The sequence below is a fragment of the Delphinus delphis genome, chromosome 19 (genome assembly GCF_949987515.2).
Source record: "Delphinus delphis chromosome 19, mDelDel1.2, whole genome shotgun sequence".
NCBI lineage: Eukaryota > Metazoa > Chordata > Mammalia > Artiodactyla > Delphinidae > Delphinus > Delphinus delphis.
In genome coordinates, this window is record NC_082701.1 from 38,878,656 (window position 1) to 38,903,494 (window position 24,839).

General features: G+C 39.5%; 1 protein-coding gene across 1 annotated transcript in view; it reads right to left on the bottom strand.

Moving 5' to 3' along the window:
- LOC132414550 (AP-2 complex subunit beta-like) overlaps positions 1 to 24,839 on the bottom strand; it is a 79,600-nt gene that overhangs the window by 1,557 nt on the left and 53,204 nt on the right. Inside the window, 4 exon segments of the mRNA XM_059997198.2 lie at positions 3,703 to 3,833; positions 6,876 to 7,021; positions 9,977 to 10,123; positions 19,629 to 19,821. Coding sequence (XP_059853181.2) covers positions 3,703 to 3,833; positions 6,876 to 7,021; positions 9,977 to 10,123; positions 19,629 to 19,821 — 617 coding nt within the window.

The window sequence follows — 24,839 nt, forward strand, 5'->3', positions numbered from 1 at the left end:
AGCTGGATCTGGAGGCCAGACACAGCTGCTGAGGCTGGGCCTAGGCCTCTTACCCATTTGGCTTTGTTTCCCTGTCCTTCTTCTGTCTGTCTGTCTGGGCTACTCCTGTCTGTTTGTTGGTCTATTCCTCGGAAGCTCATCACTATAGGTCCTGGCACCTTCCCAGTCTGTCCCATACTATAATCCATAAGCTGATCCCATTAAAAAAAAAAAAAATTAAACAAAAAGACAGGTATTAATGTGTAAATATCTAATTACTTATAAAAATTTTATGGAGAAAAAAATAATCACACTATATAGCTCAGCTATGAGGAGTATATATAATCATAACAACATAAACAATGAACACTGATTAAAGCAAATTCTAAGACAGCTCTATCAGGAAAACAGGAGGATTGGAAATATGTATGTAGACGACGGCCATAAGTGGTGACAGAAGGCTGGGGACTGGGTTTTTCTTAGCTAACTACAGAACTAGTTGACTCTAGGTTGTATTTTTATAATCCCGATAAAATTAAAATTTGAAAGAACGGTGCTATCCATGTTCTCACAAGAGTTTACAGCCTGGTGAAAAAGGAGGCCAAGCAGCTGTGAGAACACTACAGCATCTATACAAAGATTGGGATGAACACGTGTTATATCATCGTTCTACTGTCTTTTTGCAGACACTGACTTGAAGAAGCAGTCAGTTGCCAGGTATCAAGTTTGAAGGAGTATATTGGGAAAATGTTTCTAAGCAACTGACACAGATGAAATGAAAAACAAGGATATCAAAGTCAGAGAAAACTCAGAGAAAATTCATTTAGACATTTGTTAAGGTTTTTGTTTTATTTAAATAGAGGGGATCAATTCTCTTTTCTTTTTAAGGAATATAATTATATGATATAAATAAACTCAAGAGACGCTCCCAACGGGGGCAAGCTAAGCTTTACTTTGTGTAATATTGATAAGTTGAATTCACAAAGGCTTTTACAACCAACATTATTAGTACAGCTGCAAAAATTTTCTAGGTCAAATTTCTAGTAGGTATCTAAGGTATAACCTATTTTACATTTTAAGAGGGAACAGTGTCTTTCAATAATGTTTCAAAAACACTATAAGCCAATAAGTAGTTTGACGATGTTTTTAATGAAAAGTTTTTGTACTAAATGTTACATTACAGTTTTGGCAACTAGGTTTGATTTATCTGTCCTACTTTGATATCAAATTAGCCAAAATAGCTAAAACTCACACTGCTTTCAAAATTTCATTTCCTAAACCCCCATTTTTTCTTTCCTGATTTTATGGTCTGGAGTACTAGAAAAGTACTAATTTTTCCTGCATGAGCTCTTGAATTTAAACATTATGTTTGCATAACATTTAAATGCCAATCAATCTTTACCTGGCTTTATCTGGATCTTTATGGTCTAAGCTTGTTGAAGTTAAGATCTGATTCTTTTTGTTCATACTAGGACAAGAGCAGAATGGAAGCTGAAATCTAAAGTAGCCCACCACTTTAAGCTAGTCATTAGTTTCACCTTGCACTAGCAGACATTAAATAGAGCTGCTCACAGCGGGGAAAGAAACTTCACCTCTTTTCAAGTTTTTGCTTATCTTCTCCATTGGGCAATACCCATTAATGAGAAAATACCCATTATTATGACATCCCTGCAAGAAAAGAATCCATGGAGAAAACATGGAGAATCAATAGTTGACTACAGATGGAAACTGCTTTATTACATTCTGCTTAGATAGAAAATTTTTAAGATTGTTTTTTATAATGTCACGTTTGTGAAAATGAAAACTTGCTAGTCCTAATATGATAACAATACTTTTGAGGGAGGGGTTTGGACTAAGATTCAATTTCTTTTATGAGGGTTCCTATTTGGGATGTTCATTTCACTGAATGTGAAATGGAAATGCAAATAGGGAAGTAAACGGACATTTATTTATTTACTGTTTCCTTTTGGTTTTAAGAGTAGGAAATTTGCCCTCATTTCTGTGACCCAAATTCCCTTTCCTAATTCTAAAGTAAAGCATTCTCGTACCCATGCTGACTGTCCTCAAATATTTGGCTTGAGGATCTGCGGGCCAACAGGAGGTTAGATTTCAATGAAAAGAGAGGAGATGTAAATTTGAGTTAGTTTCTTTTAGGATTCTGTGCTGGAAAAGCCCCTTAACACATTAGTCTCATTATAGCAACAGAGCCAATTCCTTCTGCACAGAAATCCTTGTTTTGTTCTTCTAGACTGAGCCAAGTTATACTGTGACTCACTCATTGTCACTCTAAATCATTACACCCTTTGCTGAGAAAGAAGCAGTCAACTGCTGAGGCAGCAAGGTAGTCAACTGGCAAGCAGGCTTGGTGCACTGGTACTTTAAGTAATTTTATTGCTGATGTCTCACCATGAGTACTAGTATCCCACACTGGTATTTCCAGGAGATTGAGCAATGGGATCCTACCTGTCTTGATTGGAAAGTGGAAGGTTGAAATTTTTTGCTCATCATTTAAAACATATTTTATAGTCTCATTCATACTATTCTATCATTTCAAGTTCTCGATAGAAGGGGATAGCAATCCTCTTTGTCGCATCTTCTGTCAGTCACAGTGCACCTTTCTCTCTTGTTGTCGCATCTTCTGTCAGTCACAGTGCACCTCTCCCTCTTTTTTTGTGTGTGTGCCTCTTGTTTTTTTTTTTGGTTAAATTGTGAGCTGACTTTCAGTAGAGATTTTCTTCTCAGATGGGAGTCCTGATGGCCTTAAAGTTCAAAACCATTGCATAAAGGCCATTTTGCATTTGCTTCTGCCAGGTACCCTGGGTTTCACCAGTTCTGGTCCAATTTTACATTAATTTACTGGTTTGGAGAATTCTTCACGTACACAGTATAAATTCGGGCCCTGGATTTCTCACAAGAGGTCACCCAGAACCCAGGTCAAAGAGAACTCTCTCATCACTTGCCCCTGTGGAAATCTTTTTCTAGTTCCCCTTTCATTGAGGGACTTGCCCTTCCAGGCTCTCAGCTTTGTGCAGGGATCAGTTACAATTCCCCATCTCAGGTCAGCCCAAGGTGGTCTCTTCTGTCCTTGTGAGCATTAAAACCCTCAACTTCTTGGGCTTATATCTGTATTTTATCCCTTGAGGGTTGCTACAGCTTCAGCTTACATGCTTACTACTCTGCCTTCATGTTGCTCGAACCCCAGAAGGCTTATATTTCAAAGAGAAATTCAAAGTGGTGAAAACGAAACGATACTCTAAGCTAGGACCTTAAGCATTCTAAAAAGTCAATATTTTCAAGATGGAGAGGCTCTTAGAAACTTCATAAAGTTCTGAGCTCCTCTAAGATGCTGCTACACTTACCACACACTTATCATATTTAAATGCAGATAACCCAACTATTTATGGCTGTGTATTCAAAGATGACCTCCACACAGCTCTACTGAAATCTATTCTTGTGACATTCAAATTCCCTATGAAAGTCTTAGAAAAAAAAAAGTTTGTACATAACACCTTGAGACGTTTGTTTGTTGAGTAAAAAGAAAATAACTTTGTGTCAAGGCGTGACTTCTGTGTGTATTTTTAATGAAAAATAAAAGTCTTCTCCACAGATTTATTTCAAACCCTATTCCATGACCAAATCTAATATAAGAAAGAGAGGGGTTACTTTACAGATAACATTGGCAAGACATAAACCTGTACCCCCTGAGTGAAGTAAAAGTCTAACCTGCAGGTTGTTCAGAGGCTCCATCTTCATGACTTGGGCCCAAGGTGTTGAGAGGCAGGGAGACATCAATGCTCTGGTTTGGCATCAGTGGTGTATGGATGGCCAGAGGAGTGCTGGGGATGACACCAAAGCTAGGAGAGAGGATGAAGAAATCCCAGAGGTTAATCAGGAGGCAGGATTTAGTCACGTCTTTGAGTTTCAATGGCTTTTTACTCCATTTGAAGGAAACATAAGGAATAGCAGGCACTAAAGTGCCCAATTCTAATTTGCTGTAACACGTTACAACATAACCTCTTTTTTCCATTAAGAAGATTTGAGGAAGGAGAAAACATTCATAAGCACAGAACTGGTTTGCTAATGCTCTGATTCTGAAAGTTTCTTATGTTTATCATGCCACTAGAGGGACAGGTTTGATAAGCATCTTTTTCTTATACATCTTCCTTTAGATAATCTTTGGGAGAAAGAACACTTAAGAATACCCACCCTGTAAAGTATAATGATATTATTTCACTTGCTTGATAACCTGCCTGATCAGACCAGAGGATGATTTACTGGTAACTCTCATTTTCCTTCTTCTTTATTTACTTACACAGGATACAATCATTGGGAAAGAGCCAGTCTAAGTAAAGCAGAGTTGATTGGCTTAAACATTCCAAACAACACCCCAAAGGATAAGCTGTAGACTCAAATCTGGCCACTTTCTTCGCCTAAGGCAGGCAGTGAGTACCCACCAGTTTGACTTCTCAGAGAAGCCTGCCTAATAATAATACAAGAATAGTAAAGAGATGGGAAAAGCCTGAGTCTGAAGTTACAAAAAAACCCAAAAATATATGAGGGGAGACAGACATGTCTTATGTCTCAGAAGCATAAGAATACAATTTTAAAAAGATGGAGCAGAAAGGAAAAGTAGGCTCATATGTGTAACAAATAAACAACTTAATGATATAAATTTATAATGAATTTATGTTCTAATGAGCCTCAGGAAGGAAGATGGGATTTTAATATTTATAAAATAATTAGAGTTTATATAGGTAGTATCAATTTCAAGAGTCACAGACTAGCAGAAGAAACATTTTCCTTTTTGTAGATAAACTACACTTTAGAGTCCCAAATGCAATAAAGAAATGATTTTGAGTAGACACATCACTCATTTTGGTATCAACATTTATGGGTCAAAAAACGCTTTTGCCCTTGCTCTCATTATTTATCTATGTGGAAAACCATAAGGAATCTAAAAAAAGGCTACTAGAACTAATAAGTTTAATGAAGTTTCAAGATACAAGTTCAATGTACAAAAATCAGTTGTATTTCTATATACTAGCAACAACCAAAAACTAAAATATGCTTCTTACTATAACATCAAAACTATAAAGCACTTAAATGTGACAAAAGATGTGCAAGATCTGTACACGAAAAACTATAAAACACTGCAGAGAGAAGTTAAGGATGACCTACATAAATGGGGACACATGCTATGCTAATGGATTAGAAGACTCAATATTGTTTGATGCCAATTCTTCCTCAAACTGATCTGCACATTCACTGCACTCTCAAGCAAAATTCCAGCAGGCAAAAGACCTAGAATTGCCAAAACAATTTTTGAAAAAGAACATACATAGTAGGAGGGTTTATACTATCTGACTTCAAGACTAACTACGGAAAAAAAGTTTACTTTGACTCTTACTTTACACATATTATCTCACCAAAAGTACCTCAAAATGAATTCTAAAAGGTAAAGGTAGGAGCTAAATCTATTAACACTTCTATTAAAAACATTAAAAAAAATTGTAACTGTGGGTCAGGCAAAGATTTGTTAAACAGAACACAAAAAGCAAAAGATATAAAAAGGAAAAAATTGTAAAGTAAACTTTATTTAAGTAAAAAACTTGGGCTTCCCTGGTGGCGCAGTGGTTAAGAATCCTCCTGCCAATGCAGGGGACACAGGTTCAATCCCTGGTCCAGGAAGATCCCACATGCTGCAGAGCAACTAAGCCCGTGAGCCACAACTACTGAGCCTGCGCTCTAGAGCCTGAGAGCCACAACTACTGAAGCCCGCGCTCCTAAAGCCCGTGCTCCGCGACAAGAGAAGCCACTGCAATGAGAAGCCCGCACACCTCAACGAAGAGTAGTAGCCTCTGCTCACGGCAACTAGAGAAAGCCGGCACGCAGCAATGAAGACCCCATGTAGCAAAAAAACAAACAAACAAACAAACAACAAAACAGTGTATATGTGTCAATTGCAATCTCCCTTAAATAAATAAAACAAAAAATAAATAAATAAAACAAAAAATAAAAAACTTGTTCTTTGAAAAACACTGTTAAGAAAATAAGGCAAGCCACAGACTGGGAGAAAATATTTGCAAGACATATCTGACAAAGGACTTGTAACCAGAATATATAAAGAACTTTATTACTTGATAATAAGACAATCAATTAAAAAGAAAAAGGAACGATTTGAGCAGATACTTCACCAAAGAAGATATAAGAATGGTCAATAAGATTATGAAAAGAATGCTCAATATCACTAGTCATTAGGGAAATTCAAGTTAAAATGGGATACTACTATACATGTATAAGCATGGCTGGCATTGGTAAGAGTATGGAACAGCTGGAACATTCACTTATTACCATATGACCCAGCAATACCACTGCTAGGTATTTATCCAGGAAAAATGAAAACATATATCCACACAAAGACCTGTATGTGAATATTCACAGGCGCTTTAGTCATAAAAGATAAAACTGGAAACAACCCCCAGTTCCACCAACTGGTGAAAGTGTAAACAAATCACGGTATAAGCATCGATGGAGTACTACTCAGTAAAACAGAACAGCCTGCTGAAACAGCTCAAAGTGTTATGCTAAGTGAAAGAAACCAAATGCAAAAGACTCCATACTACGTGATTTCATTTACAAAACATTATAGAAAAGGTATGATTATAATGGCAAAGACAGTTTTCTTATTCCATATGGATGAGTTTTCCCAGCAAAATTCCCTAGGGCCTCCAGTGTTGAAGCTGACCACTGAACAGATGTGCAAGAGCCTCCACTCACTCTACATCAAACATCTGCCAACACGAGAGTTTTTACCCACTGCTAAATAGAACACTCTCTTGTTGGACACAAAGTACACTGCTGTGTCAGGATCGAGCTGGGGAACTCAGATTTCTTACCTATTCTTGTTAAACTGAATTGCAAAGTCTGTCATGTGCTGCAGAGCTTTGCTGGTGAAGTTCATTTCCATATAGATGTGCCCTTGGCGGTGAGTAAGTATTCCCGGAATCTCCAGGCCCTTAGCCTTTACTGCAGGCAGCCAGACCTGAAACACAGTATAAAGCCCAATGAAACCAGACAGGACACTTCTGAATAAAGATGAAATTAAGATTTCACTTCCTTAGGCAACTAAGGTGATTTTTATACCATAAATACCAAGCCAAATGCAAAAGGCTCCGGATAAAGTCATATTTGCTGAATTTTGAGATCATTCTCAACTATTTAAGAACCAAAACGAACCCACCAAAAATCAAAAAACAAACAAAAAAACCCCAACCAAACAAAACAAAAACCCAACCCAAAACCAAAGCCAAAAACAAACAAAACAAGAAAAACAAGCCCCAAAATAGTCTATGGGTAGCCATGGCGAAAGGAGAAATTCCAATGAGCATAACATGGGGTTTCTTTGGTTAGTAGCTTTGGTAAAAGGCTTAAAAGGGGAAAAAACTGATCTAATGAAAATCGCATGTTTACAATATTTGAAGACTTTTAAAAATCATTACCAAATTCCTTATCAGTAATGTGTTAAGGGCAAGGACCATGTCTTATGTATAGTTTTAACTCTCGTTATAGTCTCTGGGAAATAGTAAGTATTCAGATGTCGTTTAAGTAATCTGAATGCCTATTTTCTCTATATAATTCATTCGTGACCCACCTCTGGCTCCAGAATCTGTGATACTCCTGGAGTGTACCAGTTTACACACCCACACACACACACACACACACACACACACATATATATATATATATAAAACCAACAGGAATTCATGAACTGTCCTGACTAAAGACAGAGTACCCATTAGTCAGTGGGTGGCTAGTTAACATGAGAATATACTCAACCACATTACAGGAAAAAAAGGAAAAAGAAAAGAAGAAAATGACACTATTTAATAGTACAAGATACTATTTTTCATCTATCAGAGGGTCAAAAATTCAAAAAGTCAGTAATACTCAGTGAAGGAGAATATAAGGAATCTGGCACTATTACATTCTGCTTTGGAGAACATAATTTGATGTCACCTTTTTGGAGGGTAAGTTGGTAATGTTTTTAAAAAAATAATTTATTGTTTTATTTTTGTCTGCGTTGGGTCTTAGTTGCAGCACACAGGATCTTTGTTGCGGCAAGCAGGATCTTTTGTTGCTGCGCGGGCTCTTCGCTGTGGCACGTGGGCTTCTGTCTAGTTGTGGTGTGTTGATCTCTCTCTCGTTGTGGAGCACAGGCTCCAGAGTGCATGGGCTCTGTAGTTTGTGGCACATGGGCTCTCTAGTTGAGGTGCGCGGGTTCAGTAGTTGTTGCATGCAGGCTCAGTGGCTGTGGTGCGTGGGATTAGTTGCCCGGTGGCAATATGGGATCTTAGTTCCCCAACCAAGGATCTAACCTACGACCCCTGCATTGGAAGGCGAATTCTTTACCACTGGACCACCGGGGAAGTCCCTGTAATGTCTTTTTTTTTTTTTTGCGGTACGTGGGCCTCTCACTGCTGTGGCCTCTCCCGCTGCGGAGCACAGGCTCCGGACGTGCAGGCTCAGAGGCCATGGCTCACGGGCCTAGTGGCTCCATGGCATGTGGGATCCCCCCGGACCGGGGCACGAACCCGTGTCCCCTGCATCAGCAGGCGGACTCTCAACCACTGCTCCACCACGGAAGCCCCTGTAATGTCTATTTTTAAATGCTTAAATGATCAAGCACATTCCAAGTTTATCCTATAGATATGCTTACAAAAATATACCATGATACATATAAACAAGAATGTTCATGGTTAACATCATAATAACAAAAAAGGGGGCGGGGATAGGACTAGATGAATAACCTAAATGTCCATCACCAGGAGGAAGATTAAATACGTTGTGGTACACCATCAATAAAGTGGATACAGCCATTCAAAAGACTGTGGTAGAGAAAAAACAAGGTGCAAAACAGTATATCCCACTGACAGTATTTAAAGGATACAAACATACAGGTATATGCATGATCTTTTTTTCTTCTGAGAGAACACAGAAAAAGTTAATAGTGGCTACTTATGGGGAAGTGGGGACAGAGGGAAACTTAATTTTCCACCTGATCTTTCTACATTATTTAAATTTGTCATTTCTAGGTATTACTGTAATGTTAGTAAACAAGTACGTTACATAATCTCTTAATCAATTAAAAGTCTGTGGGGATAATATCCAATGCAGTAACCTTACAACAAAGCTACTAAGTTGTCCCAAAACACTATAGCTCAGTTTTGAATCACATTTCTGGTTAGTCTATGTAATGGGTGTGTACACAAAGACAAGACTCCTGCGAAGGACAACTGGTTTACTATCTGCAGCAGGGATCCCCCACACCAAGCTGGTTGAGCAGGCAGAAAATTCAGAAAGCAACCAGGCATGCTGCCCCTCAGAAAGGCAAAATTAAAAGAAACCTAGCTTAGCCTGGAAGGCACTATTCCCAAGGGCCGAAATATGCTTCATTTACAGGGAGTTTCCCCTTCCCCTTTTGAATTTCAATCTGAGCATGACATCAAGTGAGGCTGAGACTGGAGGGACACCAATGACACTAACCTAAATCAAAACTCTAAAAAGGTGTAGTAAAATGCATGGAAACCAAATCTGAGCAATGGCACTCTAGAATCCATATGCAGTACGAATGGAAAAAGGAGTGGAAAGAATGCAAAGTAAAATGTTACTTCTCTATTATGTCTTTCTCCTCCTGCTGTTGCTCTGTATATCACATCTACACTAGACTGACTTCAGTGTTGACAAGCTAGGCAATATTTCTAAACTAGAGAACAAATACTAAATGCTTAGTATTTCCAATTTTAAGTCTAATTATACAAATGGTTAATAAGGATGCTATGGTGCTTCTTATTGCTAGGTTTAAGGCCGCCTTTCATCCTCCTTGTAAATCCTCTAGAAAAAGAGCCCCAACCTTGGATTTATTATAGTGAGAGTAACACAAATGTCAGATGCTAAATAATTCAGGTCCTGTCCACTAAGAAAGTGTTGTTTTACTTACAGCCTTAGGAGCCACATATCCACCAGGTGCCATGCCTATCCCCGTGGAGAGTTCAAATAGGTCATTCAGACCACTGCTGACCACAGCAGGAGTAGGTGAAGGAGCAAAGGTTGCAGGCACTGATGATGGGATGAAGGACTGTCCCACCTGCAGGGAATAAAAGGGAAGGGGAACAGGGAGATCAGGAAGAACTCATTAATAGTTCTTAAAATGCTGCTATATATTTTAATAGTATTGATAAATCAATAAGAACACACCATAATTACAATATTCTTAGGCGTTTAATTCATATATTCTTTGTCCTTCAAATCATCATGGTTATTTTTTCATCATTGAAAAGATACACACACTCTTTAGAAGTTCTATCAAGAGAGTCATCAGTAGGATCAGGAACACAGTGATCCAAAGTTTTTTCTGTTTGTTTCCAATTTTAGCTTCCATGATTCTGTGCAAGAGGCCTACAGGTACCCTAATGAAGGGGGAATCTGTTTCTATAGAAAGAAGGAGAAGCATCCAACTTAGACAGCAGTTCCATTTCCACTTGGGTCCAGGCAAGTCTTATTTCCGCATTTAGGCATAAATATCTAGTAGGAAACTCTCCTGGGGGAGATGGATACTCACACCCCCGCTAACTCACATACGAGGAGAGTCTCACTCTGAGTCCAGCTGACGCTCAAGCTCTTTCTAGACGACAGAAAAGAGTATTCTCTCGTCAAGATGGGAGGTTCCATTTCCTTTAGCCCTTTAATGTCAGGAAGACAAAGAACTCTGTAGACACCAGAGCGCCAATCCCTAAAGAGACCCCTACACCACATGTGGTGTATAGTCCCAAAGAATCCAAGTAACCCTATGCTACTTTCTACTCTACATACACTGCTACAGAGGTTCTGGTGTACAGGGCTAGATAGCAGCAGTGGCTGGTCTGAGAACGTTTGCATAGGAAAGGCATCAAACAGGGGGCAGTGCATCCCACGGTGAAAAAAACCGATGGCACGGACTGCCAGACTTCCTCCAATGCCCCAGCCAAGGTCACTGCCAAGCTGAAAGAGAGAAAGGAGAGAGAGGAGAGAAAGGTAGAGTTCATTTAGCTAAGTACTAGATGCCCATACAGAATCTGCAAATTGCTCTACCAAGTTGCGGGGAATACATGCTATTCAACTTGACTCCCAAAGCCTAAAGAAATTCTAGATTGCAAAGAAATATAACCTAGGGGAACTGAGGAGGGGAAGTGATGGTGTGTGGGAGTTTTGAGAAAACGTGGAAAGATGATGGAGCTGGGACATCTCAGGGATGTTTCAGATCCAATCTTTCCACTGGCGTACATAGGCACAAACCCAAACAGGATTTAAAGAGTTTACATATTCCAAGAAGCTATATCTCTAAGTCGTAATGTTCTGAATATGTTTTATTTTTTCTTTAAAAGGAAATTTAAGGCGGGGGAGAAAAAGAAAAACTAAAATATGTTTTGAACTACAAAACTTGCCGCCACACTGAGAAAGTGGGAACCAAACCAGTAATGAGCTGCAATTTCAAGCTTCAAAAATTATAGCTTGAACAAGAGCGATTTTTAGAGTTTAGAACTCTCCTAAGAAAGCAAACGGCTGGGTTAGGAAGATATCCTATCTGGGTAGGAAATGCGAAGGCATGCAATTCTTCAAATCTCTCCCACAGTCAATACAGCTAAGGAGAAATGCTGTGATTTATCTGGAGTAGATCATTTAAAAGGATGCTAACTATTGGAGAATTAGACTAATGCAATTAGCTAGGTGACAGGAAAATAATTCCACATGGTCTTACTTCTGCCTCTTTTCCCCGTCAGGGCTCTGATATAATTCACCCTGAATTCCAGGACAAAAGCATTAAAGAAGAACTGAAGCTGAAAATAGCTAGCATGAAAAAACATAAAACACACATACCCACAACTAATGGTGATGTTCAGAAAGCAAACAATACGCTTTTGTGCTACGATTCTGTACTGCTACTTCCCTAGTTCTCACTGTGCATCTAACATTCCCCTCTGAATCACCAAATGCCTTGTCTGCTTTACAAAACACTGTTTCCTTTATTGTCTGTCATTTAGTAGTAGAAACTTGGAGAGCTCTAGGCTGTGGTTGTGTTAAAAAAAAAAAAAAAAACAACTGTATTTGTCTTCAGGATTTGAAAGAGGGGATTTATTACCTTCTCAATGGACAGATATATAAAACTGGGTTGCCAAAATCTCAAAAATAATATATATACTGGAAGGGCATAATGGGACTTATTTCCACCACAACAGAACAAAACCCCCAGGCGTTTCATAACTGGCATGAATAAGCATGTTCTGCACTAAGCTACAGAACACTCCAAACCTCAAAGAACCAACATTTGCAAAGTCTGGTTCCTGAAGACTATTTACTGGTTGGACATGGGGCGAGAAATCACAGGCATACAGATAAAAAGGTCATCACAACCAAGAATTCGAGTAACTGGAAAAGAATGACAGCAAATAGAAAAGATATTACACACCTACCTTCTCCCTGTTTCTAGAATAACACACATCCACAGCATGACATCTGAAAAGCATGAGATTCCTTTTATTCAAACACACACTCACATTTGCTGGACATAAGGTACTATGGGGACTATAAAGATGCCGGGCAATGAGGGGAAAACAATAGATGAACAAGATCCAGGCTTTGCAAACTGGCAAAAAAAACAAAACATGAATGCAAAAACCATACAGAATATACTAAAGCAAAAAAAGAAAGTTCTGAATAGAACTTTTGGCTGAAGGATAATGAAAAGAAGCTTCAAAGACATGGTAGTGTGAAATTATAGAATGCAAAAAGGGGGAGGTTATTTCTCAAATAGCCTGAACAAAGGTTAAGAAGTAGGAATAAAAGCATGATCAAGAAGGATGAGTAGGGACTTCCCTGGTGGTCCAGTGGCTAAGACTCCATGCTGCCAATGCAGGGGATCCAGGTTCGATCCCTGGTCAGGGACTAGATCCCGCATGCTGCAACTAAGAGTTTGCATGCCTCAACTAAAGATCTCGCACACCACAACTAAAAGCTTCCCTCATGCCGCAACGAAGATCCCACATGCCACAACGAAGATCCCGCATGCGGCAATGAAGATCCTGTGTAGCCAAATAAATAAATAAATAAATACTTTTTTTTAAAAAAAAGGAAGAAGAAGGAGTAGTCTAATTAGACTGGAGCACAGGGTAGATATGTATTAAAAAAAAAAAGTCAAAGAAAATAAGTTTGCAAAGGCAAACTGATTATGGTTAAGTCTTTAGTTTTCAATTCCTCCATCACAAAAACCTGGAGGTTTCTTAGAGTAAGATTCAATCTTTCTAAGATTACTAATAACTACTTCAATTGTGTTCTATTAACTATGGTTTTCAACCTTAGATACACAATGGAATAAACCACCTGCGTGTGTATAACTGTGGGGAGGAGGGGGATTTTTAGAAGTACTGATGCCCGAGTCTCAATCCCAGTCATACTGATTTAATTGTTCTGAGTTGTAGCCTGGACATCAGAATTTTAAAAAGCTGCCCTAGTGATTCTAATGTATAGACAAGGTTGAAAACCATTGCCTTAGAGAATTAACTATGATTTGGAATCAGACAAGAATATATGTTCAGGAATTACTTTGGCACTAACTCCTGAATTGAAAAGGAAGCTAGAACTTAAGAAGAAAGAAAACCCCATTTCTTTATTTTTATACATTAATTAATTTTTGGCTGCATTGGGTCTTTGTTGTGGTGCGCGGGCTTCTCATTGTGGTGGCTTCTCTTGTTGTGGAGCACGGGCTCTAGGCACACGGGCTCTAGGCACACAGGCTTCAGTAGTTGTGGCTCACTGGCTCTAGAGCACAGGCTCAGTAGTTGTGGCGCACGGGCTTAGTTGCTCTACGGTATATGGGATCTTCCCAGGCCAGGGCTCGAACCTGTGTCCCCTGCATTGGCAGGAGGATTCTTAACCACTGTGCCACCAGGGAAGTCCAAGAAAAACCCTTTCTAAGGAAGGGAATTATGCAGAATGTCTCACTTGTCCTGATGCTGGTTTTGATTTAGCTTTATGACTTTCTGATGGGCTTACACATCCTCCCCCCAGCAACTCTCCTCCCTTCTGGCCTATCTCACAACTGAAGCTTGAAAGAGATGGAATTCTTTATGGACCTTGTTGGCACTCGATGGCAAGAAAGAAAAAACACACTGGAAGAGAAATGGCAGTATTATCAAATATGCTACATTAAATAAAAGGCATTGAGAAAAGGCACTCACTAGTGGTGTTATTTCCAAAGGAAATAAAGCCCATTTATAGCCCTTATTTTCTTAGATTTCATTCTTATTATACTTGAGTATTATATGAATATTATCTTAGCTGGACAGGATCTAAATGTACTCCCCCCCTCCTCCCCACCATGCTGCTTGTCAATTTTATTCAAAAACATGTAAGAGAAACTGAAAAGTAATTCTGATACTCCTTTGTTTACATTCAGCTTATCAAATACAACTCAGCTGCAACCCACAATCAAGAACTCTTGATCTTACAGAGACAGAATCCAAAGGGTGTTAGAGACATGTAGCCAGAAATATAAAGGTTCACATAACTGTGCTATGTCCAGAGAGCAAAAGGAAAGGACAATTTCAATATGTTTTCTAACTAGCAAAACTATAGCTTACTCAGACTTTATTCAGCATCTTTCCTTTTGACTGAAAAGTTTCTAAGGGAGGTTATCATCTTCCTCTCTGAAAATATGACACAGTTGACAGCACAGTGTTGGGCAAGAGTAACTAACAGGGAGATGTCAGCAAGGATGGGAGCCAATTCCCCAGTGAGGGCCTCTCCTATCTACAGCGACAAGCAGGATGATGCAGATATTAATCGAGGGGTGGGGGAGGCGAGAAAGCTGAACAAAACACAGCAATGTCGTTGTCATGTTGGCCTGAACTAGCCACTAACCATTTCAGTTCAGTTGCTGATATCATCTGGAGTCAGACAAGATTCATCTGTTTGGTAATACTTACTAATCAGGTAGGGTACAAAATCAGTCAAACTGGACTTGTAAAATTTCAGTGATATCTATTATCCAGTAAGCTGGGAGAGGTGAGTGAAAAGTGCCAGAGGCATAAGGCATGGCTTTAATCTCAATCTTAGGTGTCAAAATACTGTGTACGTTTTAAGTGTCTTTTGGAGCTGTCCATTTCCCGTTAATCCCAGGACTGCCTTAATGAGGCCGCTATTTTCTCCATGAAGGAAATAATGTCAACTATAGACCAACTAAATCAGGATATAGGAAGATGAAGGAGAGGTGCCAATTTCAGGAAAAGAACACTTCAAATGCTGAAAACTGAGCAGAATTTTCCTACAGGTCCATAGCTGATACCCAAGTCTAAAATATCTGCTAGTGGTAAAGCTTCCCCAGCCCCCAATCTAAATCACATTAAATGGCACTAAGAATAACATTAACATTTCGCTACTGCCACAGAGTGGGTGCTTTATCATGCCGAAAGTAGTGCTGAAATAGGTTCAGTTCATATTGAACCAGGGAGATGTGTCGCTGCACTGTTCATTCAGTAATTGGATGGAAAGTAGTGATTTCATGGTGACTTATTTTATGGGCTAAAGGGATTTCAGCACGGTTGCATGAGCTCTGCTGCAAAACCAGGCTGAGTCAAAAGTTTGAGAGCTGAGTCTGCATACCAAAAGGAATTACCTTCATCCAATGGCAACATGCTACAAAAGCAGAAGTACAGAGAAAGAACCCAAGACTGAGGTTCTGTAAGGGACCAAGTCTGCCTGACTCCAAGAAAAGGAAAAGTCTTGACATGGCCACCAAGCAGACCGAAAACAAAACAAGAACAACAACAGAAAAAACCCCACATGGGATTTCCCTGGTGGCGCAGTGGTTAAGAATCCGCCTGCCAACGCAGGGGACATGGGTTCAATCCATGTCCCCTGAAAATGGGTAGATAATCCAAAATACAAGACAATTTTCAGTCTCCAATTATGGAACATGAGCAAGGGTGAGAAGAACCCTGGGAATGAGCAACTAAATCTAAATCGGTCAAATTCAACTCTTGGTCAATTTCTGGTAGGCTGGATCACCTAACAGCAAATCACAACAGGAAAATGTCCTGGGGTCAGGGGGTGAGGGTGTGGAGGGGTAGGAGGCAGAACAAAGGTAAAGTCAGAGAGGTCTGTTTTGTAGGAGGTGCCAGAGGCTCACCAAAATATAATTCTTCTGTGGAAATCACTGCCTTGGTTTAAAGATCAATTCTGTAACATCTCTACCTAACTTCATCTGGAGCTTCATTTGGCTCAATATTCTCAGTCTTGGCTGCAAAATTAAAGTAACTTCGATTTTTTTAAAAAATTACCAATGTCTAAGGTCCTGTCTCCCAGAAATTCCGTTTAATTGCTCTAGGGTTGGGTCTAAACGCTGACAATATATATTTTTAAATACCAATTATGCAGCTAGAGTGAGAACCACAAAGCTTGAAATAAAAGGTTAGTAGCTGCCACGCTTCATTAGCAGCACACCACTGACCTCTACGGGTAAGGTTCTGTTAGAAACCAGTGATAAAAGCAGCAAAAATGCTGCTGGGAGCTGTTCTGAGATGAACACCCACGTAACCTGAGTGCTGCTTGCCACACAATCACATAACTCTAATCCAGGCCATATTTTAAATGGGGACCTGGGTCAAATTCTACCACACCCAGCAACATTCTTCTTCCTAGAGAGTGAAAGACAGACCTTTAACAAAATAATTTCAAGAGTTTCTTGCCCTCTCTCAATCTGAGGCAGAGTAGGAGCCCCCTTTCCAGGAGTGTGTTTACTACCGAAGCCAAGAGAACAAGGCATCTGGGTTTACCAACAGCTATTCAAACACTGAAGTGAAGTGGTTCACAGTGATCACAGATACTCTATGTCTTTACTATGCAAAATGTGGTCCACAGATCTGGGTGTTTGTTAGAAATGCAGACTCCTAGGCCTCACCCCAGAGCAACAAGAATCTGTCTTGTTCAAGATCTCCAGTTGATTTATGTACACATTAGCTTGAGAAGCACTGCTGTAAGGCAACAATTCATTCAAGAAACAGCACTATCTGTATAGACTAAGTAAAAACTTTGAGAACGATTTTCCTCTTTAAATTAGATAATTTACGTAAGAACAATAAAAGCATTTTAAAACTGGCATAGACTACTGCTGCCACAGAAACTCGTCATTCACACAGCCAGATTTAGGCCTCTTCCTTGTGATGGTCTCTTAAAAGGAATCTTGGTTCTTCAAGTGATATATATTTCACTACATACAGATCCAAAGCAAAAAGAAGGGCTTCTACTCCTCACTTTGATTTCTGGGACATATTTATATCACAGAATAAGCTGAAGAAACCTGCATGTAAACACTTTCTGGGGCTACAACACCAATTATACCATTTTAAATCCCAAAGTCAGAATAAGCTAAAATTTAGAGTTACACAGGAACATTACTGGGCCTACCTAGCAAAGGCTGTATAATATTTAGACATCCAATTATAAAAACAATTTACTCTCCACCCCAAAGAGAATATCCTTTGCAAAAAAAGAAAATGAAAAAAGGCCCATGTGTGACTTGGGCTACTATAATCTGACAAAGTTCTAATTGTTTTTCTATCTGATGTAAACTTGCCAGAATTCTGACACATGACTGGATTAAGCTGTGTAAAATATAAGGAGAAAACTCACTAGTTTTAAGGGCCAGCAAGAGCTGATACAAAGCCAAATGGAAATAACATGTTTCTTTCCCTTCCATGCTAAAGTGGGTTAAGAAACAAGACGACAGAATCCTGGGCCAGTCAACATCAAAATATAGAGCCTCTTTCTCCCCTCCATCCTTCAAACTTAATTTCTTTGTCTTCTTAGGTTCAGCAAGTCCACTATGTTGTAAACCACTAGGGAAATAAGCAGGGTTGGTAAGGCATAACCATGGGGAGGATGTAACATTTAACTTGTAGCTGTGTGTCAACAGAATAGGATGTGTCAACAGAATAGGATGAGCTATTTCAGTGTTTATAAGGGATTTCTGAGAGTCTCCAGGAATATTTCAATATTCATTTGTCAGTCTCCTGAGTCTATTAAGGAGGTTATACAGCAATGTAGGATATCACACGAGGAAGCTATTCAGTCAACTCTATTCATTAGAGATATGAAAATGAAAAGCAAATGCTTTTATTCCCAAGGAAGACAAAAGCAGTGCTCATTTGTGTCACCATTAGCTAGAGTCCAGAGCTTGGTCAGTGTATAGACTCTGGAAGCAGTGACTTCCATTAGTAAAATGTATCACCCACAAAGATATGACGGTAACCCTATCTCCTTAGGCTCTCTGTCAGCCAAAAGTAAATGTACCTGTACCAGCTGGCATAAATCCCAGACATAATACTGCTCGTAAAGTAGAAGAGAAAATGCCAGTGTATGAAGCAGAAAGTAAGGTCGTTTTGTTTATGTAATCTCTGAGAACATATATTTTTGTATCTATGGCATTGCCTTCCAATTTCTGATGCTGGGAAATAAATCAGTTTGTTGGGCATATTTATAGTCATCAGGTTGATGAACAACTTATTTTCAAGTGTTCAGCTAAAAAAGCCCCTCTGATTCCACCACAGTTAAGTATCTAACTTGCAGGGAGCCGTGTGATGAGACCTGCTATTTTTCTGGCCTTCTCTACACAGATGGAAGGTCATCCTTAATATTTCTCATTTATCTTTTACAGCAACAGTAACTAATTGGCTTCCACTGGTGGCACATATTCACAGATACTCTGGACATTGGAGCCTTTTAGTATTAGAATCCTGGAAGCTAATTAAATTGGAAGTATGACAGGGTGGAGTGGGGGCGGGGTGTGGATGGAAAAGGGGAAAAAAGAACCAATCAAGAAGTACTTCTCAGGCTTCCCTGGTGGCGCAGTGGTTGAGAGTCCGCCTGCCGATGCAGGGGACACGGGTTCGTGCCATGGTCCGGGAAGATCCCACATGCCGCGGAGCGGGGCCCGTGAGCCATGGCCACTGAGCCTGCGCATCCAGAGCCTGTGCTCCGCAACGGGAGAGGCCACAACAGTGAGAGGCCTACATACTGCAATGAAAAAAAAAAAAAAAAAAAAAGAAGTACTTCTCAACTATAAGATACATTTAAAAAAAAAAACACAAATGGCTCCAATGAATTGGAATTAGACAAGGCATAAGCCAACAAAATACAAAAAAGGCAAAAGTCTGAAAGCCTCAAAATAGGATGATCACTATGAGGTCATCTGAATGATGTTCAGGTCAGAAGGGGAATTACAGGGGCTATCCAAAGTTAAGCAGCAGGAGCAACAATAAGCTCTGGAAAGGTGACTAGGTTGGTTAAACATCAAAAGTTCCATTCAGAGGCAGGACAACAAAATAATCGTGTACACTTGTAGACATATCCCATACCAATGATGAACAGTATCAATTAAATCTCTAGAAAAAATAATCCTGTCCTTTATCAAAGGACATTGCTCTGCTCGTCAAGGAAATGTCTAGTTCTAAAAAGCGGAATAATTTAAAGTTCTTCAGCATATCAGAATTAAAAATAACCCCAGAAATTTAAAAATAAAAAGAATTTAAATAACCAAAAGAAAGAAGAAAGATGCTTACCAGACTATCTAGTCCTCCTCCCAAGAGATCCACTGCTCCCATCTGCATGGAGGATACCTGTGGCACATTGACTGGGGGACCAAGGTCAAGGTTTAAAAGATACCCCAGAAGGTCACCTTGAGAGGGGATAACCTGAGGCTGTTCCAGGTTGGTGGCAGTGGTGGTGCCAACAGGGCTGTCACCCGCATCAGTGCTGCAAGTCACACACAGAAAGAGGGGAAAAGAGAAAAGTCAGTTTCACCTGGGACATAGTAACAAGGCAATGGGTGAAGGTCAGATATACAAAAACGGGAGAGGGAAAAAACTCTTATACTATATAACTTCATCAGTCTATCAATTTTAATTGAGCACCTACTCTATAAGGGAGCACTGTAATGAGAACTCTGGGGAAATACATCTTTTTTTTTTTTTTTTTAAAAAGGAAATATATTTCCTGTTCTCAAATAACTTACACTCAAACAAACAAACAAAAAAACCCAGCATTCACAAAACAAGTGAAGAGCACACTCACTGTGTAAAAGCAGAAATGAGTATTGTGTGTCTGCACACTGACAGGATATAGATGAGAAGCAAAACAGAACTAGGTGGGGCTGATCCCAAAAGATTCTGAGAATGGTTTTATGGCTAGATTTTCAAAAACAGCATAGTTATGAGGAACTACCAGGGAGAGACCTTCAGAAAAAGAAAGGATAGCTTGTGCAAAGGCACAGAAATGGACAATTTGACTTGAGGGGTGGTGAAAATATTATACTGGCAGGAGCAGACACTGTAATTGGTAAGATTTGGGGGAAGTGAAGATGAGGGAAATACAACTCTGAAAACAGGTCTGGAGAGTTAATTTTTATATGATAGGCAATGCACAATCACTTTTATTTGTTGAACAAAGAACTAAAATGAACATTTAGAGGAACATTACCCAAGCAGCTGTGTGTATAATGGACTGAAGTTGGTAGAATGGACATGAAGATGAGCTAAGAGTGACCTAAACCGTTACTGCCACAACACTGTAAAAATAAGAACGAAGTGGTGAGTTCCAAGAGATGTTAAATGGACTAGGCAGGGGAAAATGATCTTAATAGATGGTGCTGGGTCAACTGAATAGCTGCGTGGGACAAAAATGAGCCTTGACTCCTACACCTCACAACATAAACAAAAATTAGAGATAAATCAGACATAAACGTGAAGGGGAAAACCAAGAGGATTTCTATGACCTTGGAGAAGACAAAAGTTTCTACAAAAAGCTCTAACCAGGGCTTCCCTGGTGGCGCAGTGGTTGGGAGTCCGCCTGCCGATGCAGGGGACACGGGTTCGTGGGAGGATCCCTCATGCCGCGGAGCTGCTGGGCCCGTGAGCCATGGCCGCTGAGCCCGTGCGTCCGGAGCCTGTGCTCTGCAACGGGAGAGGCCACAACAGTGAGAGGCCCGCGTACCACCAAAAAAAAAAAAAAAAAAAGCTCTAACCATAAAAGAAAAAAAGTGATGAGCTGGACTTCATTAAAATTAAGAACATTTCTTCTTCAAATGGCACCATTAAGAGAGAGTGAGAAAAGGTATTCTCCACAGACTGGGAGAAGTTTGCAAAATATCCATCTGACAAAAGACCTGTATCCAAATTACATATAATTCCTATAAATCATTCGATCATTACATACAGAATTCCTACAAAGATAACTCATTAAAAAATAAGGAAAAGATCAGGCATGACACAAAAGAGGATATACTAGCAGTCTATAAACATGAAAAGGTACTCGCATCTTTACTCGTCAGGAAAATGCAAATTAAAACTGTAAGACACCACTACAAATCAACCAGAATGGCTAAAATTAAAATGATTGACAATACCAAGTGCTGCTAAGGATGTGGATCACCTAGAAAAAGAACTCTTATACATTTCTGGAAGGAGTGTGCACTGGTACAATCACTTGGGAAAACTGGCAGTATCTCCTATAGCTAAATATACATCTATTCTATAAACCAGCAATTCCACTAAGTGTATACACAAGAGAAATGAGTATATAAGTCTACCAACAGAAATATATAGGAATATTCGTAGCAGCTTTCTCCATAAGAGCCCCAAACTGGAAACAACCCAAAGATACATCAACAGCAGATATAAATAAATTGTGGCATATGCAGGCAATGGGATACTATGCACTAATAAATAGGAATAGACAACTGATAACATGGCATTAGAGTGGTCTGAGATATTATACTGTGCAAAAAAGCTAGAAACAGAAGAGCAAATGCTGTATGGTTCCATTTACATGATGTTCAAGAAGAGGCAAAACTAATCTACAGTGATAGAAATCAAAACAGTGGTTATCTCTGGAGGGTGGATATAACAGCAAAATGGCATGAGGAGTCTTCTGGGGTGCTGGAAATAGCCTATATCTGATCACAGTGGCGGTTATATGAGTGCATGCACACATAAAAATCTATTGAGCTATACACTAAAGATTAGTGCACTAATACTAAGATTATTATAAATGACATATTCATTTAAAAAGTGAAAAAAAACAATGAAAATTTCAGGCTCAGACGACTTCACTGTGAATTATTCCAAACATTTAAGCAAAAAGTAAAACCAGGGCTTCCCTGGTGGCGCAATGGTTGAGAGTCCGCCTGCCGATGCAGGGGACACGGGTTCGCGCCCCGGTCTGGGAAGATCCCACATGCCGTGGAGAGGCTGGGCCCGTGAGCCATGGCCGCTGAGCCTGCGCATCCAGAGCCTGTGCTCCGCAACGGGAGAGGCCACAACAGTGAGAGGCCCATGTACCGCCAAAAAAAAAAAAAAAAAGTAAAACCAATCTTAGATAAACTTTAAAGTAGAATAGAGAATGACAACTGAAAGAATCTGAAAGTATTTCAGTTTTACTGAATGTTAAGGAATTACCCCTAATTTTGGCTTGATAATATATTGTGATTTTTTTTTAAGTCCTTATCTTTGAGAGATACCAAGTAAAGTACTCATTGGTGAAGTGATATGAGGTCTGGAATTTAATTTAAAATACTCCAGCTCCCTCAAGAAAAAAATTTGTGGGGGTGATAAATGAAACAAGATTGGCAAAATACTGATGACTGGTGAAACTGAGTGATGAGTACACGTGTTTGCTATACCATTCTATCTTGTATGTTTCCTAAGATTTATATAATTTTTTAAAAACTAAAAAACCACTATAAAAATTCCATTAATAAACAAATGCTTTCTTAAAAAACGAAAACCCTAGGTAGGTTCTGACAACACTTGAACAAATAAGAATGAAGAATCAAACAGAAAAAACAAAAACGAAGAAGCGAAGACTAGTGTTGCTCCATATAAGAGGAATCTGGAGGGATGATGGGGAAAATAATATGCTGCTTTCAATTCTGTTAAGTTTCAAGTGAGAAAAACAAGTAGGGAAGACCAACAGCCAGCTAAGGAAAAGGGACTGGCAGAGTTACAGAAGTAAACTTGGGAAGAAATTCACACACACGCCTCAGGTGAAATGAGCAGAGTAACGCAGGGGTGCTGTGGTTAAGAGCAGGGCGTCTTTAACAGAATATATCAGTGGTAACTGTGCTTAGAAGATAAACCGCCTAAGGGAATACATAGAGAAGGTTCAGAATGAGCCTTGTGATACAACCAGAGAAGAGAAGGAACACAAAATTGCAACGATTAAAGAGAAAAACAATCTAAAAAAAAGAGGGCTTAGGAAGAAAAAGTGTCAAGGAAGCCAAAAGGAGACCTATCTAGATTGGGGAGAGGGTGGGTACAAATAAAGCCAAAAATTAATAAGGAAGTCAAAAGGGGAAACAATTTCATATACACCTAGCAAGAAATATATGAAATCTCCATAAAGGGTATCCTCTGCCCGTGAAATTCTATCATCTCTCAACATGTACCGTTTGGGAAATGTGACAAAACACATGGATTTATCAGCACCTTTAAATAGAAGGCAGAAAAGGCACATATTTTCCTCCACTCTAATAGACAGGTAAGAGTATTATGAGAAGACAAAAGTGAGTTAAATGAAAAGAAGTAAATGATCTTATAGTTTCTACAAATTAAGAACATGATAAATCATTATTATGTATTTTTTCTAAACTGTAGACACAAGAAAACTAACATGAAAATCTTTCCCCATTGTGAAGGCATGGGAAATAACTGCATAAAACTGTCATCAAAGCAGTATTTTTTTCTTTCGGCAGTATTTTTAAAAGGTGAGATATTTCCAAGTTAGACAACTATTTACCATCTCATGCCCACAGAGCAGCTGACAAGTATAGTAAGCAATACTCAACTAAAAAGCACTTTTCTCTTTCCCAAGTGATTTTAAAAGACCTCATGAAGTAAGCATTTTTAAGCCTCTAAGGTTTTATGGTGCAAATGTATTTCACGTCAGAGGCATATCACTTATTACTCTTAGGACGCAGAAGAAAGCTAGGTGATGTCAGTACTCTTACAGACATGCCATTTGCAGCAACATACCCATATTTATTTCAAAGGGGATTTTTCTGCACTTGTGTTTCTTTTTTAAAAACCCAAAACAGGGCTTCCCTGGTGGCGCAGTGGTTGAGAGTCCACCTGCCGATGCAGGGGACGTGGGTTCGTGCCCCGGTCCGGGAAGATCCCACTTGCCGCGGAGCAGCTGGACCCGTGAGCCATGGCTGCTGAGCCTGCGCGTCCGGGGCCTGTGCTCCGCAACGGGAGAGGCCACAGCAGTGAGAGGCCCGCGTAAGGAACCACATAAGGAATTGTGAAGGTAACAAGTTGAAGGCTAGTAATCTGATAAAGACCTTATGTAAGAGACTGTGCTTCTTTTTACATATTGGTTCTCTTTGTGTTCTAGGAAGAGTTGTTTTTGTTTGTTGATTTGTTTTACTTTCCCCATCCCATTTGAGGGTCAAAGTTATCAGGAGAAAGGTAATTTAAATGGCAAACAACAGAAAGTCCGTATCTATTTATCAAAACTTGAAGCACAGACTGGGAGATGTACTTAGAAGTTAAATGGTCATATCTAGCGAATGTTAAATATGCTTGCCTACGAGGTCAAACACCCTGTAACGAGGCCTGATCCTTATGAAACCACAAGTTTCCTTTGGGTGAAAATCACAGCACTGCCCTAAAACCAAAGATTCAACGCAAGGGCTAATGAAAGATTAATAATCATTTTCTTGGGTACTGCCCTTTTCTTTTTGTTTATCTGTGCCCACAGTCTGTTAAAACAGAGCT